The 17,423-nt window shown below is 37.9% G+C and overlaps 1 protein-coding gene across 1 annotated transcript in view; it reads right to left on the reverse strand.

The window, feature by feature from the left end:
* Positions 1-12,650, reverse strand: part of LOC131961894 (NEDD4-like E3 ubiquitin-protein ligase WWP1) — a 40,296-nt gene extending 27,646 nt beyond the window's left edge. Inside the window, exons 1-4 of the mRNA XM_059326815.1 lie at positions 12,513-12,650; positions 2,463-2,519; positions 2,089-2,180; positions 1,757-1,895 (exon numbers count right to left, since the gene is read on the reverse strand). Coding sequence (XP_059182798.1) covers positions 1,757-1,895; positions 2,089-2,158 — 209 coding nt within the window. The 5' untranslated portion in view covers positions 2,159-2,180; positions 2,463-2,519; positions 12,513-12,650. The remainder of the gene's footprint in view (positions 1-1,756; positions 1,896-2,088; positions 2,181-2,462; positions 2,520-12,512) is intronic.
* Between the last annotated feature and the right edge of the window lie 4,773 nt (positions 12,651-17,423).

Genomic DNA, 17,423 nt, shown 5'->3' on the forward strand with positions numbered 1-17,423 from the left:
AGAAAAGTCTACAAATGTTTGGACCAGTGAATAAATTTGAGTTTGGAGAACAAAATGTAGTGACATATGTACATTCAACAAAAACATCACAACCTCCTACTTTTAGGATCTGTTTCCACTCAGAAAAGAAAAAAGAGACAAAAAGAATGCAACTATTATTTAGATGCTGTCCATTCTGCTACTCTGCACAAAAATTGTGTCCTTGCTGCAGGCTGAGGAACTGATGTACTCAGCTCACATACTGCTGGCTCCTTGGGTTTTCTGTGCAATCATTGTATTTATGGTTGAGCACATCAGCCTAAAGACAAAAATATCTAGGATTATGGCCTAGATGCCATGTGCAGGACTCATAAGAGCGTGCAAAACATCCATGTGCAAACACAGGATCACAAAGACAGCACCACTCTGTCTGGTTAGCAATAATTACCCAATCAAGACAATTAGCATTTGCAATGACATGTCTCTGGCATTTAGCCGGGCTATTCGGAAGCCAGGGGCCTATAAAAGTCTAAATAGATACAAAGAGCTCTGTGTTGTCATACAGCATTTTCCTTTGTTTAAAATAATAACAGATGAGCCACCAAACGTATGTTTGTTATACAAGATGTCAGACAGGCATAGGCCCCAAAATCCTGCAAAGCCAGCGCAGTAACATAATTTTGTACAAGTATGGGCCATTTGGAAATCAACATAGACCCTCTAGGACAGGGGTGGGCAATTACTTTTCCCAAAGGGCCACATGACCAATACCACGAAGGTTGCAGGGGCCGGACCAAAACTCTGAACTAAATTCTGCTCAGTATTAATTTAATCGCTTTATAAAATACAGTAAATTATCTGGTTTTGAGCTGCTACTTTTAAGAATACATGTTATGATAAGACTGTTAATGTGAAGTAAATCAAGTATAGCAGTAAAAAGTAGTAAATACTCCAATCACTATATCACTATTCCATTTATTTTAAATACAACTGTAAATGACCTTTAGCAAGGTTCCTATTGGTGTTTTTGTTTCATATAGCTTGTTTTTCATGTTTGTAAAACACAATATATACAAATATACAATGTTGTGATGCTTTTATTTTGAAAAGGTGCCGTCCAATGTGAAACGGGTGCTTTAATTTTGAAAGGTTGTGACAGGAAATAACAGGTGGAACGGTTAAATGAAACACGAACAGTAAATAATAAGTGCGCCGCAACTCATATAAAGTTGATATAAAGTATGAAAAATGTTTCTAAAGTGGCTGACAGGAAACAAGGTTTGTTAAAGTTTATTTTCTTCTGTCATATAATATTAGTGGCTATATTTGTTGTCTTAACTGCAGTAAAAGTGCTTGTTTGCTCAAGTGCTAATGCTAATGTTTGTTAGCTCTTACGTGGATTCACAAGGTACCTAGGTAACTCAGATATACGTAAATCGCCTTCAAAATAAAAGCACTGCGGTTGTATTAATTTGTAATTTCTGGGTAACCTCACGCGGGCCGGACAAGGACAGCCAACGGGCCGGATGTGGCCCGCGGGCCGCCCAATGCCCAGGTCTACTCTAGGAACAGGGTGAGTATGAGGAGATAAATGTCTCGTCTTTGGTCTTCAAAGATTGTCTCTCCCTTTAACTCCTCTAAGTATTAAAGTTACTGTGGATTTATAAGTTGTCCCACACGGGCATTTTTGAAGCACACTGTGAACATGTACACATGCCATGACACAAATGCACAGACACACACATATGCAAAGAGGAGGCGAATTGTTGCTTCTTACAGAGTGAGCCTCTCATCCCATTTAGGACTGGAGGAGCTGTGAGACTTCACCGTGCGGCGGGACTCCCCCTCCGCTGTCACCTCCACATAAATGGCAGCCCCAAACAGACTCTTCTTCCTCTTGATTTTGGCACAGGAAACTGGTGGTGGGTACATCAAGGAAGTGATGAGATTAGTGAGTTTTTCCCTTCAATATATTACATTTTCAGCATAAAGTTGACACTTTTATTCAGATACGCAGTGCTTACAGGTGAGCTTTGTGAGGAAGGGAGGAGGAGGTCTAGCACCCAAGGCCACCCTGCATGCAGTATGATGTACTGTGTTTGAACTCACCAATGGCATGGAGCTGTGACGTTCCTCTGTGGTTATGGCTAGAGTCTGCTCTAGATGAGGCCGTGGCCATGTCATACACCACAGTGGGAAACCTTCGAAACCATATGCACACAAATAGAGCAAACATCATACACATGACAAGTAAAATATATGTACACTTAAAATGGTTCCAATAAAATAAAGCAGAGAAGTCTTAGAACCTGTTTTTTCATATTCTGCACATTTTGTTAAGGTTTGTGGTCAAGGTCCTACCAGCTCTTAGCTGTTAATGTGTACCAGCGTCAAACATTATATTGCTTTACGTACCTAATAAAATGGTTCATGAAAACATAATTCTACATGAATATTATGCTGGAAACACAATCTATACTCACAATTGGTGTGTGCTGCTAGACCCTCTGGTTCAGCCCACTCCGTGTCCCATGGTTCCTCTGAAACAAAAAAACACTAATTTTTAGGACAAGGCTCAGCAGGGCTAACTGCAGCTGTTCAAAGTATGACCTCTGATAAAGACAATTTATTATTTTGTATGTATACATCTTCTATGATATGGGAAAACCCCAAGTTGTTTTGTATATTTTCACAGTTTCACAATAACAAAACTAGTGGTGCATTCTGTAGTTGCAAAATTGTAACCTGCACTCACATCAACAAATGTTTGATTCTTGTTTCAGCTCTAGTCAACCACAGAACTCACCAGAGCTGATTTCACTCTCTGAACAGTAATAACAAACTTCTTTGACACTTTCTACTGTGTCACTGTTGTCTTTTGTAAAGGTCAGCTAAACTAAGAGGCAAAAGCTTCACAGCACTCTTGTTGGTTCTTTTATTTTTAAGAGAAAAAAAATGAACAAATTGAGATCACAATTACCACTGCTATATTTTCTCATATGTGCTTTACATAAATTAACATTGAGTAGCAACCTATACTTGGTGCATCCCCGCTTCTCTCACTTGCTTCGCCCACTTGCGTGGGTCCAGCGAACCCGGGGTGCATGGAAGCGAAGCGAGGACAGAGGAAACGTTTTAAGAGACATGAGACGTCCTTCCCTCCGAATCGTCACGTGAAGTGACGTCCGTTTCTAATGATGGCGGGAGATCACAGCTGGATCAGCTGTCAGTCGGCTTTAACAGCTGTCAGCTTGAACTGGGCTTCGATGTGCTGAAACCACGGCAGGGGGCTGTGCTGCCTAAACTCTGGTAACTTGATTGCAGGTGAGTAGATGCTATCGCTAACAGCTGCCTCACTGCTAGCACCACTGACCAATGTTTGCGTTGTCATTTAGCATGATTGCTGTCCATCTTCAGGGTCACCAATGTGGGAGTACGTAAAAGATGAGACTAAGGGGCTTGAGTTGAGTCTGTTTACTCTCACTTAGAACAACAGTAAGGTTACAGCTCTAGCATTTCACCCAGCGCAGCACACAACTCTCTCACCATGCTCTCACCCACACTTCTCATCCCAATAAGCTCTCCTGTTCGGTTCTTAAAGGGGATGCAGCCCTTAGTGAGTGTCTCTACATTGTAGGTCACCACAAAACGGTGTAAAAGTGTTTCTTGCTGACAGACATACTCTCATACTCTCTACTGTTTTGTTTTTTACTTTAATAATATCAAGAACAAATCTGAATGGTGGAAATAACAGATCATGAAAGGAAAAAAAAGCTTCTAGAACGATTTTTTTCCCATTTATCATAAATGTAAAAAGATGTTTGTTGTCTTTTTGTTGTTTGATTTTGCTTCGTGTTTTAGTTTGAAATGTTCAATATAAGCTCAGTGAAGCACTTTAATATATATATATATATATATATATATATATATATATATATATATATATACACACAATTTTGCTTGCTCTACACCTTATTGTTTAAAAAAAATCATGCACATTATATGAAAGTTATGGAGTGATAAATAGGTGACCTTGTGGTGTTAAAGGCGATGCAATGAAAAATTTGGGTGCACCTTTAATTTTGTGCTGGTGCACCTAAAAAAAAGGTTAGGCACACCAGTGCAACCAATGCAAAAAGTTAGTCTGGAGCCCTGTGATGCTCTGACTATTTCAGATCTAATTTATGAACAAACACCCATTTGTAGCTAAACAATCAGCTGGGCCTGACTAATGGTTATTTCTCATCATTAACCCATGACTTTATGAATAAGTCCCTGTGAGCTTGAAGCTGCTAGTATATATAACAAACCTGTAGTGGATAGGTTAACGATGGATGAACTACAAGCTAGGCAGTTGAGGCTGTGCATTTCCCCAACTTTCACTAGATGTTTTCAAAGATTGCTTGTGTTTCCACCCTAACATGCATAAGACTTGTTGCATTTGTAGCAACAAATAGTCAGCATCAACTCCAGTAAAGTATAACCACACTTTTGAGCATTTAGCTCTCTCCACCACTGTCACTAAGAGCAAGGTCTATATAGCTTATTTTCCACGACATATGCTTGCTCGGCCCGACTCAGTTTGACTCAGCGCATCAGCCCAGCAAGACAGGGATTTGTGTCTTCATTGCGACAGGGCTGCCCCTGCACCTCACACATACAACAGGCTCAGAGAGAGAAATCTCTCTTCTTGATTCATTATAGAAAAATGTCTTCATCTTATTAGAAACTGGGTTGGTGATACAAAAGGTGCAAGATAACATTTATGTAGTCTAAGGCCCCGTTTACACGAGGACGCTCGCGGGTAAAAATGACAAAATATTTTATCGGAAGTGCCTTTCGTTTAGACGGTGACGGCGTTTTTGGGGCTTAAAGACGCAAAAATCTGAAACCACCTTCCAAAGTGGAAAAGTTAAATACGCTCCGCCGTAGCCTGTCCGTCTACACTGCCAAGACGCAAAACTCTGATCTGATCTGCTCACGTCACGTATGTGTTTACGTCACATACATGCTCCAGTACAGGAAAATAAACAAACGTGGGATTATTTCCATGCGTCGGACCTTCAAGCTGCTCTGGCAGCTCTAATAAACTTACAGGAGTCTTTCCACCAAATGTACAGGATATGTACAGATAGTATTAGTGAACAGAGAAGGATCTGGAATTACCTCTATCACATTTTGGATGCAGCAATTCGTCGGAGGAGCCAGACGGCTGCCCAAAGATGCTCTTATCGCTTTAAGTGATGCCGCCTGGCATGCATACAATCGAATTTCACACACTTTTGCGTCACCGTATGCACGCAGATTTCCTCCCGAAAATGCTCGTCTAAACTTGGAATAAAAAGTGAAGACGCGACGCCACTTTTGCGTCTTCTGTTCAGACCATCCTTGTGTAAACGTAGCCTAAATGAATAGATATTTTCTTTTTCCTCCAATGCCGAGAGCAAAACCCCGTTTCTTACCAGGTTTTGGTACCCATCCCCAGCAGTAAGCGTAACATCATCCTGATCAACAATGTTTAGGCATGATAGTGCCCTTCACAGCAATCAGCTACAACAAAACAAGACAACAAGGTGAAGACAACAACAGCCTTAACATGCCCACGAATTGTCTGAGCTCCAAAAGTCACAACACCTGCTGTTTCCTGATCATGTCCCGAGGTTCTAATGAGGACCAAGTGTTATTTTATATGATTAAATGATCACAGCACAAGGTTGACACTTAGGCTGGTTGATCACACAACAGAGACTGTAAGTTGGAGCAGACAGTTTTTTAGCAGCTTAGGAGGAACCCAATTAAGTAGACAGGGCCAGTCTGTGCCAGAATGAACTGATCAATGAGCAGGCTACAGGGCAGATAGAGACAAAATCAGCAGCACAGTGCCATGCAAAGTTAAGTCTGCTATCTTGCTACTCTCAGACTTCCATACCAAGTAAGTTCACTGGTGATCTGAGAGGTTAATTAGCCATTTAAAAGCAAAAGCTCTGAGCTCAACTTTTTCAAACATATCAATTACAATAAAAACGTCAAACTCCTTTGGAGTTTGTTTAAAACTATTTTTGACTTCCAATCACAATATACAGTAGTGTTCAAAATAATAGCAGTCCAATGTGACTTACCAGATTAATCCAGGTTTTTAGTATATTTTTTATTGCTACATGGAAAACAAGGTACCAGTAGGTGCAGTAGATTCTCAGAAAACCAACAAGACCCAGCATTCATGATATGCAGCCCTTAAGGCTGTGCAGTTGGGCAATTAGTTTAAAGGGGTGTGTTCAAAAATATAGCAGTGTCTGCCATTGACTTTACAAACACAAAACTATTTTGTACAAACTTTTTTGTTTCTAGGATTTATCAATCCTGTGATCACTAAACTAATATTTAGTTGTTTGACCACAGTTTTTTATAACTGCTTCACATCTGTGTGGATGGAGTCAACCAACTTGTGGCACTTTTCAGCTGTTATTCCACTCCAAGATTCTTTAACAACTTTCCACAATTCATTCATATTTCTTGGTTTTGCTTCAGAAACAGCATTTTTGATGTCACCCCACAAGTTCTCCATTGGATTAAGGTCTGGGGATTGGGCTGGCCACTCCATAACATCATTGTTGTTTGTTTGGAACCAAGATTTTGCTTGTTTACTAGTGTGTTTGGGGTCATTGTCTTGTTGAAACACCCATTTCAAGGGCATGTCCTCTTCACCATAAGGCAACATAACCTCTTCAAGTATTTTGACATATGCAAACTGATCCATGATCCCTGGTATGCGATAAATAGGCCCAACATCATAGTGGGACAAACATGCCCATATCATGATGCTTGCACCACCATGCTTCACTGTCTTCACTGTGTACTGTGGATTGAATTCAGAGTTTGGGGGTCGTCTCACAAACTGTCTGCCGCCCTTGGACCCAATAGAACAATTTTACTCATCAGTCCACAAAATGTTCCTCCATTTCTCTTTAGGCCAGTTAATGTGTTCTTTGGCAGATTGTAACCTCTTCTGCACATGCCTTTTTTTAACAGAGGGACTTTGCGGGGGATTCTTGTAAATAGATTCGCTTCACACAGACTTCTTCTAACTGTCACAGCACTAACAGGTAACTCCAGACTGTCTCTGATCACCTGGAGCTGATCATTGGCTGAGCCTTTACCATTCTGGTTATTCTTCCATCCATTTTGATGGTTGTCTTCCATTTTCTGCCACGTCTTTGGTTTTGCTCTCCATTTTAAAGCATTGGAGATTATTTTAGCTGAACAGCCTATAATTGTTTGCACCTCTTTATAAGTTTTCCCCTCTCCAATCAACTTTTTGATCAAAGGTCGCTGTTCTTCTGAACAATGTCTTGAACGACCCATTTTCCTCAGGCTTTCAAAGAGAAATGCATGTTCAACAGGTGCTGGCTTCATCCTTAAATAGGGGCCACCTGATTCACACCTGTTTTTCACAAAATTGATGACCTCACTGATTGAATGCCACACTGCTATATTTTTAACACACACCTTTAAACTAATTTCCCAATTGCACAGCCTTATGAGCGTGCATATCAGGAATGCTGGGTCTTGTTGGTTTCCTGAGAATCTACTGCACCTGCTTGTAACTTGTTTGCCATGTAGCAATAAAAAAATATACTAAAAACTTGGATTAATCTGGTTAGTCACATTGGACTGCTATTATTTTGAACACTACTGTATATCTATGGAGACAAAATGAGGAACCCACAAAAGTAGTGATAACAAACACAGAGCAAAACAATCACCCTGTTCATAAGGAATTGGTTTTGCCCTCCATCCAGAGCAGGCAAGTGACTTACCCTCACACCCTCAAAGAACTTGAAAATGAATAATGAAAACAGTTATTAGCTGGGCAATAGACTGGCCCTAAATCACTCTAGAACTGCTTATATTGATGTGACTGACACAAGGGTCAACTGATTTTATATGCTGTGTAAAATATTCTACACCTTGATTTTTTTTTTTATAAAACAACTGATCCAATAATTATTATTATATTTCTCATTCAATTTCTTTCAATTAACCAATGGATTAATTGTATCAGCTGTAATCTCTGCCTCTCATTTAAATGTTGTTTAAATGGATGGCACTAATCCTCTAACTGAGAAGAAGAAAACCCAGTCAGTACTATTTCAATGAAAAATGCACAGGCCCCCAAAGTTTCGAAATGTAATAATCAAGTTATTGTCTAGCTCTATACCAGTCAAATGCAAATATTATGCAAAGGCTTGCAGATAATGAGCAGTATGTCAGAATATCCTAAATCCTTAAATTTAGTTCAGTTTGCTAACTAGAAGACAGCCTTTTATTTGCTTTTTGTTAATAAATTGCTTCTTGGCGAGTAACCATGACCAATTGACATTCAACTGCAAATTATGATTGAAAACACCAAATATATAATATATTTTTCAAATATATTATCATATCAATACTAAACTGTATTGTAGCTCTGTACATTGCATATGTATAATCAGGTTAAGAATCAGGGTCCAACATTACTGAGTCATTTGGTGCACCTTGTAAACATCCTGTGTTTGTTATTTTTTTCTGTTACACCAATGGGAAACTTTTAATGAGATTAATTAGGATATATTCTTTTTTTTAAGCAGCAAGAGCACATTCTGGCATGTCAGGGCACTATTTCTATTGAAACTGGAAGTCTGGGTTACAGATTCACTTTTACAAGGAATACCTCATGAAGAATGCAACATTATTAAAAAATACAGTTGCTCAGTGATTAGCAGAGTGTCTTCCGACAATATGGACCCAATCAATTTCTGGCCCTCACACTTTTTATATCAGGTTTTTATGTTCTGCCTGTATCAGTCTGGATCTCCTGATTGCTCAGTGTATTTTGACAATCAAAATAAGTCAGGTGCGTTGCAGACTATAACGTTTTTCTTCCTTTATATTTAAAATGTTCTGGAAGAGTTAAAAGCCATACTTTACGCACGTTAAAACCAATGTAGGTCAAATATACTTGACATCTGAGTATCTGTGCTTCAAGAAAAACACACTGCATCACAGGTCCCCTTTCATGGTTTTCGAAAGTGTAAACATAGTTCATTTTGTAAATATGAATTTGACAGACTAGCTTGGGACATCTCTACTGAAGACATAAAATTTGCCTTAAGCATAAATGAGGACTAGTAGACTGAAGCATAATTTAGTCCGATGATTAAAAACAGATGTACTGAAACAACACACACACAAAAAAAAAGAAAATTGGCAAAATAGTGCCAGACAGTATGATGACAAATTTACAATGACAGTGCAGTCATACAGGGCATTTATCAGTTTATATAAGTCAAAAATTAAAAAATGTTTGTAATACCACACCAGAACTAGTGATGACCCAATACCAATGCTGATATCTTGGCAATACTGCCTCAAATAGCAGGATCAGATATCTGTAAATATGGGGCTGATCCATTCAATTACATTTTATATACTATTTACATTATATGATTAGACTTGAATTATAATACCTGCTCATTTTGAAGATTTCTTTTAATAAGTTGCTAAATCTGAGCCAATGTTTTGTGAGTTGGATATATGGTTCTAATAATAATTAACAATCCAGTAAATGTATACCTATGAACTTCTTTTTTTTTTTTTTAACAAACCTAGGAACGCAATGTTATACTCAAGCCTGACTTCGCCTCACGCAAGAATGACCTTTGTCAACAGAGTGAGGCATACAACTTATAAATTAAACACTGGAGTCAGATCAGTACTCAGTACTGGTGTGGGGACTGAAAAAGTTGGACTGTTGCACCCCAACCTGAACCCTAGACAATATATATCTTGTATTCCGTGCATGTGTCTGATAATGCATGGTCCATGGCTAAGTGAGTCTAAATTCTGTCTCCTCTCAGATGCCTTGTGAAGACAACCTGCTGTGTACAGGGATGGGATGTGACAAATTTATATTATTATTATTATTAAATTGATGGAAGACTTCTGGACACTTTCAGCACATTAGTCATACACATCAACTCTGTGCAAAAGGTAGAATATATAGGAGGCTAAACTTCAAAATGCCGGCATCACACAGCCTCCGTCAAAACAACAAGAACTACCTGAACATGATCATCAGAAATTCTACAGCAGTTCAAGACATCAACAGCTCACCAGCACTTGGCTGCATTTCATACTATATATGGCCGGAACATAGCTTTCTCCTGAAGGTTTCTAAATGGTAAAAACAGAAAAAATCTAACAGCAGAAGAAGGTGATATGAATAGGAACTGCAATAATGAGTCAACCAATGAATAAAATGATCAACAACAAAAAAAAGATTGTTTTCAATGATAATAAACTTATTATCTTTGGGTTTTGGACAGTTACTGAAACTAAAGTAGCAACAACATCTGTTGCAATACCCTGCTGATAGGCATAAAAATATTAAACACAAAAGTAATTTGCATATTCATTGAAAATGAAAATAAAATCTAGTTACAGCCTTAGCCTATATTTATTTTTATATTTATTTTATTTATTTCCATCTGGCTTATATGGAGTATTTTTCTAATATGCCTGCTTGCCCTTGAATGATGATTTTAATTGCATCAAGAGAAAACAAAGATTAGATATGTACAACCATAACATGCTCTGGTGAGAAAAGCACAACTAATGGTTGATAAGTGCAGTTTTGCACCGTACCATGTACTACAGTCTAATAATGTGTACTGATTGATAATACTGTCTAGTGTGCTGGTCCACCCATAGAAACAAAGCAAGTAATGTTGACTTGGGGGTGGATTTGCCTGCGAAACAACTTACATCCTGCTTACAGCTTGACAAAGCACTTACAATTTTGTGGCGCATGTGCGGTTGTGTGTCTCCGTAAATGCCAAATCTTCTTGAGAAAAGGTTGTTAACAGACCTTAGAAACACATGGATTATAAAGGCTCTCTAATTTCACACATAATGATTTACAAACCAACTATCTATGGGGACCATGGTGTTAGGGGGGTGTTCTTTTACATGAGCAGGACTCAAGTCTCCTGACAAGCACACCTAAACTACAAAAAAATAGTCATAACCTCAGAGAACAAGAGTAAGTCATATCACACTCTAGTATTGTTGTCGTCTAAAATCGACACACACTTTACCCATATAAAGTACATTAAGAATTTAATATTATTACAATGGGAGACAGAAGAAGCTTCATTTATACCTGTCAGAGGTTTTGATCAGTCGAATTAGACAATAGGGTCTCACTGCAGCATTCTCCCGACCATTAGAATAGAATAGAAGAAGAGTACTTTATTAATCCCACAATGGCGAAATTCAACCTCTGCATTTAACCCATCCTTAGTTTACACACAAGTGAATACACCATGCAAGGAGCAGTGGGCAGCACATTACTGCGCCCGGGGAGCTGTGGAGGGGGGGTTTGGTGCCTTGCTCAAGGGCACTTCAGTCCTGGACCTGTCAGTACCAGGATTCGAACCAGCGACTCTCCAGTTACAAGCCCAATTCCTAACCTCTAGGCCACGGACTGCCCAAATTAGGCTCCCCTAATTTGTGATAAAACATTGAGTGACCTACTACTTTATCTCAATAACAATCTGGAGTTGTTCAATTCTCCCAACTTTTCCTTTTGTTAGCATGCCACTTTAGCTTCACACAGTGGCAGCTCCTACTTGCCCCACAGCTGCTTTCTTACTTTTCAAAGGTCACTGTGTATGTGAGTGAGTGTGAGAGGGGAGAGAGGGTAAAAGAAAACAAGTATATTTCAGAGCTAGACAGCAAAGTTGCTGCTCAGGTGACAGTTTCCTGTGTGTGATTCCCTACCAGTGTGGCACTAGTATGTCAATAACATTACGCTGACAACACCTTGCTGCTATTTCAAACGCAAACAATAATCATCACACACAAGCTAATATGGTAAAAGATTTGCTAACTTTTTTTATTCTAACGTTAATGACAAGCCAACCTTAACATTAGCTCATAGAGTAAAAGTAACTCAATAGCTAACTATTGGCCTTTAAATAGTTATCTCTGAAAACCAAGCCAAATGCTTGGTACGCTTATATTTGCACCAGAAGTATTACATAGTTACTGTATCTGTCAGATAAGGCTGGCTAACGTCATGTAGCCATGTCGTAGCCCCTATCACTTGTCTGCCAGGAAAGCTAAAGGCAGCTAACGCTAGCTAGCCATCAATAAGCTAAAAAAAAACACCATTTTAGTGTTATTTGTTTGAGTGACTACCTTACCACTAGCTAACTAGCTAGCCAGATGATCTTTAGCTGTACAACTTACAATATAGCCGACACGGCTAGCTTAGCAAGCTAACGTTCCAAACTTAGCCAAGTTAGCTATTATCCAATTGGTACCAGCTAGCCGGCTTGCTAACGAATTAGCATCTTTGCTAGCTGTCCGCCATCACAGAGCTAACGTTAGTCAAACAGTTTGATGTGGAGGACAGACTAGGAAATAATTTATTTCTGACATTTCAAGAGAGTAGTTCGCTAGTTTAAGTCACATAAACAGTCATGTTGTACCTTGTCCGTTGTTCCTCTGCGTCTCTGCGGAGCTAACGTTCCGGTTGTCGGTAGAGTCCCACCGTACAGGCCCCACAGTCCGCTACGGCTCTCTGGCCATCTCTGAGCAGCAGAACGCACGGGCGACACGCGCGCCTCCCCAAATACTGCTGTGTAATAACACGGGACACGAGAGTTATCCCTCTCAGTCAATACCGTGGATATAATGTATAATGGTATTGCACAATTGCTATCAGATGAACAGTTAGATCATGCAATAATTACTTTTCATGTCGTCACTCTGTTAAAATAATCGCTTAAGTAATTTTTTCAAGTTTTGCAGGAAACACAAAAAACTTCACCAAAAGTGTAACATATGATATTTATCGATCATTTCACTGAAAAAAGATGTAACAAAGGATGGGTATTGGCATATTAATTACATTGTGTGTAAATGATGTAACTTAAGAGAAATAAATGACTTAGGCATTTTTTTGAACATGCTTTTGTGACTTAACCAGTGGCGGTTCTACACAGGGGCCTACAGGGGCCACTGCCCCTGTGTAGAAGCCCTTGGCCCCTGCTGTGGCCCCTGTGTCAAATTAATAATAAAACGATCAATTTATAACGATGAACGACGGAACAATTCTTACCTATTTTTTGTTCAAACAACATCTCAATGTACACATAAGGAACCCAGAATGTGTCCATTGTATAATAGTTTAATTGTGCAATAAAGCTTGTGTAAATAGAATAATAAATAAAAAAGATTAATACTCACTGTATTGCACTTTCAAAATGAAATAAAAAGTACTCACAAAAATGAGAAATGTAAAAAATAACTGTTATTGTTGGTGAGTCTCATTGTTTCAATCAATGTATTTGTATCTTCCAAATATACTTAAATGAGATTTTTAAATAAGCTAAAATAAAGGTTTTTGAATGCTTAAATATCATCTTTGCCATTTTTTTAATGTGCCCCTCTGATTAAACACTGGCCCCTTCTTGGCCCCCACAGTAGAACTGGTCTAGAACCGCCACTGGACTTAACCCTCCTGTTGACCTCGGGTCAAGGAAGGAAGAAGAGGGAAGGACGCAAAGGGAAGTAAAAAAGGATGGAGGAAAGAAGGAAGGAAAGAAAGAAGGATGGAGGAAGGAAAGAAGAGAGGAGGAAAAGGAGAAAGAATGGAAAGGAGAGAGAAAGGAAGGAGGATGGAGGAAAGAAAGGGGAGGAGGAGAAGAAAGGAAGGAAAAAATAAAGAAGGAAGGAGGAAGAAAAGGAGGGAGGCAGGAAGGAAAGAGGGCAGAAAGGAAGGAGGAAGGAAAGAAAGAAAGAAAGAAAGAAAGAAAGTAAGAAAGAAAGAAGGGAAGGAAAGGGGGGGAAGAAGAAAGGAGGATAGAGGAAGGAATGGAGGCGGGAAGGATGAAAGAAGGAAGGAAGGAGGAAAGGAGAGTAAATCAGGAGGAAGGAAAGAAGAGAGAAAGTAAAGGAGATAGCGGAAGGAGGAAAGAAAAGAAGGGAAGGAGGGAGGAAAGAAAGAAAGGAGGATAGAGGAGGAAGGAAAGAAGGAAGGAGGATAGAGGAGGAAGGAAAGAAGGAAGGAAGGAGGAAAGAAGAGAGGAAGGCAGGAGGAGGGAGGAAAGAAGGAATAGTCAAAACAGATTGGGTCAATTTGACCCGGGAGGACGACAGGAGGGTTAAGCAAGATATGGTAACACTTTATTTTGAAGGTGTCTACATAAGAGTCACACAAGCCCGTCAGAAACATGACATGACAAGTATCATGAGCATTAATGTTACTTCAAATTGTCATTAATGTTCATGACACATCCCATGTCATGTTTAGTTATTTATTTCATTTTATTTTATTTTATTTTATTTGCACAGTTAGAATTACATAAAATGACAAAGATAACATATAATGTAAAGTGCAGGGAGAGGCAGAAAACCAAGATGGGCTTATTTAAAGCCTCCACCTAAAATGTCATTAGAAAGTTTATTTATGGCACGCAATAATAAAACACTAATAAACTAAACGGATAACTAAACAATCTCCCTCTAGCTCTTCTTTGCTGGGTTCTTATCTGATGCCTGTGAATGTGGCAAATTGTCAAAGAAGTGATGATCTTAAAGGGGTAAAATCACATGATCTGGTCAATTTTACCATAGGTGGCGGGCGTCATGAGGAGATGATTTAGGCAAAAAACAATTTTGACAAAAAATGAATTAGCCGATTATTTTAACAGTGTGACGATGTATAATGATGTTATTGCAACTTGCTATCAGATGGACAGTTAGATAAGGCAATAACTACTTTTCATGTACTCATCATCCATACATGTAATTTAAACATTAATCATGCGTTTGTTTTTAATGGTGCACAAACCAAGACATTATCCCATACTTCATTTCCTTTATTATTTCTATATGTTATTTTGATTCTAACTCTGTTTTGCTATCTCAAAATTTTTCATTTTTCTTTAATTTAATTTTCATTTATCTATTATTCTTCCACTCTTAGCATTATTCTGCAGGAATGTTGCTCACCTTAATATTTTTGCCATTATGGAAGTCCTTTTTCACTTCATGTGCTTGTTTTTGTATTGACACAGCATATACGATACTGTATACAATGATTTCCAACCTGGGCAACAGGACCCAAAGAGGTCACATGAAAACTCTCATGAGTCACAAGATGATAAAAGAAAGAAAACAAACTATGTTAACCAAAAGTAGTAGTAGTAGTAGTGTTGATATTATCATAATGAAATACTGAATACTTTTACTTGTTCTAGCTGTAAAAAATGATTTCCGTCATTTGTGAAGGAGAAAATCAAAAAGGACATTGCTTGTGGCTAAGGGTCACAAGACGATCGTGTTTAAACAACAAGTTGCTCTATCCCCATTTCTTTTGTCCATGTGGATAAATATACATTTATCTTTAACTGTGTTTATTTAGCAAATATCACAGAAATGTATATTTATATTGATATTAAACTGTATTTCTTTTAAAAAGGTTTTTCTGCACTTCTGGCCCCAGCTGGTTTTGCTGTTTTGCTGTTGTGGTCTGGCATATGTCATTTTCATCAGTCAAAGACACATCATCATTAATTTAAACTGAGGTCATAGTGTGTTTTGGGTCTTTCAGCACATTAGTCTGACAAGTACTGGACCACAATATCTTATCTTATATTATTATTATACAAATGGGTGTTATGTGTTAGACTTTCTGTGTTCTCATTCAAAAGCCCTGTACTACAGAATATACTGCATTTTTTTTTAAAACTGTATGCCGTCTTTTCATTATTATAATTACATTACATGGGTTTTAACCATTTCTATTTAAATATATATACATATATATATATATATATATATATATATATATATATATATATATATATATATTGTCTCTGAATCAAAGGACATTAGTGTTAATTAGTTACTAATTTGTTACTGTGTACCATTGATAAAAGTGAGCTGAATGTGCTGATAATTTACTTTCAAGTAAATAATTTGTTTGTGTGTAAGTGTGTGTGTTACTAGGGTTGTTCAATAAAACATAAGTTAAAGCCCCTTCACACTACAGACACACACAGAAAATATAACAAAACGACATAGCAATCACAGTAAAAGTTTGATTTCGAGGGGTTAGGGGTTGTGAAGGCAGTGTGATTGTTTTTCAGATTCTTCTAACCCTTTGTATGTATTTCCATAATTTGTCCCTTTCATGAAATGGTTTGGTCAGAACAAAAATTTTATATACAGAAAAATACAGCCAAAATGCAGAACATAGAGTCCTGATATCTACACTGTGTTGGACTGACTGACTGATTCATTTTAAAATAACCTGTAAAAAATAACACTAATTTAAAAATAGTATAATGGCAATATACAAGTGGCGGTCAAATTAAAGGAAAAACCTGAATCAGAGAGTGTCTTACGAAGGGATTATACCAGCTCAAAAAAAAAAAAAAATTCTGGTCCAAAGGCTGAAATAGAACTCTTTCAAAAGAGAAATGCTGGGATCCCAGATGGGATATCCTGGGATGAAATGATGCTTTTGAGAAACCATTACAAATCAAGTTAACTGTTGCTTAAACAGCTTTTTCAAGCTTTGTTCCACCATAATCTGTTCAGAAGGAACGTGTAAAGCCGACACCAGTTTTTTTTAAATTCCAGTTGCAGCCCGCACTGTAGCTACTGGTGTACCCCCAATGATATTGATTGATTGATTGATTGAGAATTTATTTGAACACAAAATAAAAGACATTTAAAAACAAACAAACAACAATAAATACAAGACAGCAACACAAAATGAAACAACAAGACTCAACACTTATTTGTGTTCAAAAGGAGTGGGAAGAAGCCAAAGCTTATTAAATCCCTTCTCCCTATGTTAATTTACTATATTCAGTTATATAACAATAATATATAACACATAGTAATGTAGTTTATAAACTCATTATTACCATTATTAACACACATAACTTGTTATTAACTTACAAACACATAAGTACACATACACCCATGTAGTCATAATGAGACAACAATGACAAACAAACAAACAGCAATAACAGACAAAAAAGAAAAAATAGTAACACATTAAAAAAATAAAACGTCAACAATAACCACCTACTGTCATTTTACACACCCGTTTTCATCCCTATATCGTGTAAAGACATGCTTTTTATATTTGATTTTGAAGTGTTTCATGCTTGAAGATTGTTTTATTTCTTCACACATCCCATTCCATATTTTTACTCCGCTGAATGAAATGCAAAACCTTTTCCTATTTGTATGTATTTTGATGACTTTAAAGTTATTTGACCCCCTCAATTGATATCCCCCGTCTCGACCCTTAAAGAAGTTTTGTATATTAATTGGAAGTAAGTTATATCAGATGCACCCTAAGTTATTCAGTTCTGGAA

This window comes from Centropristis striata, chromosome 23 (assembly GCF_030273125.1).
Source record: "Centropristis striata isolate RG_2023a ecotype Rhode Island chromosome 23, C.striata_1.0, whole genome shotgun sequence".
Lineage (NCBI taxonomy): Eukaryota > Metazoa > Chordata > Actinopteri > Perciformes > Serranidae > Centropristis > Centropristis striata.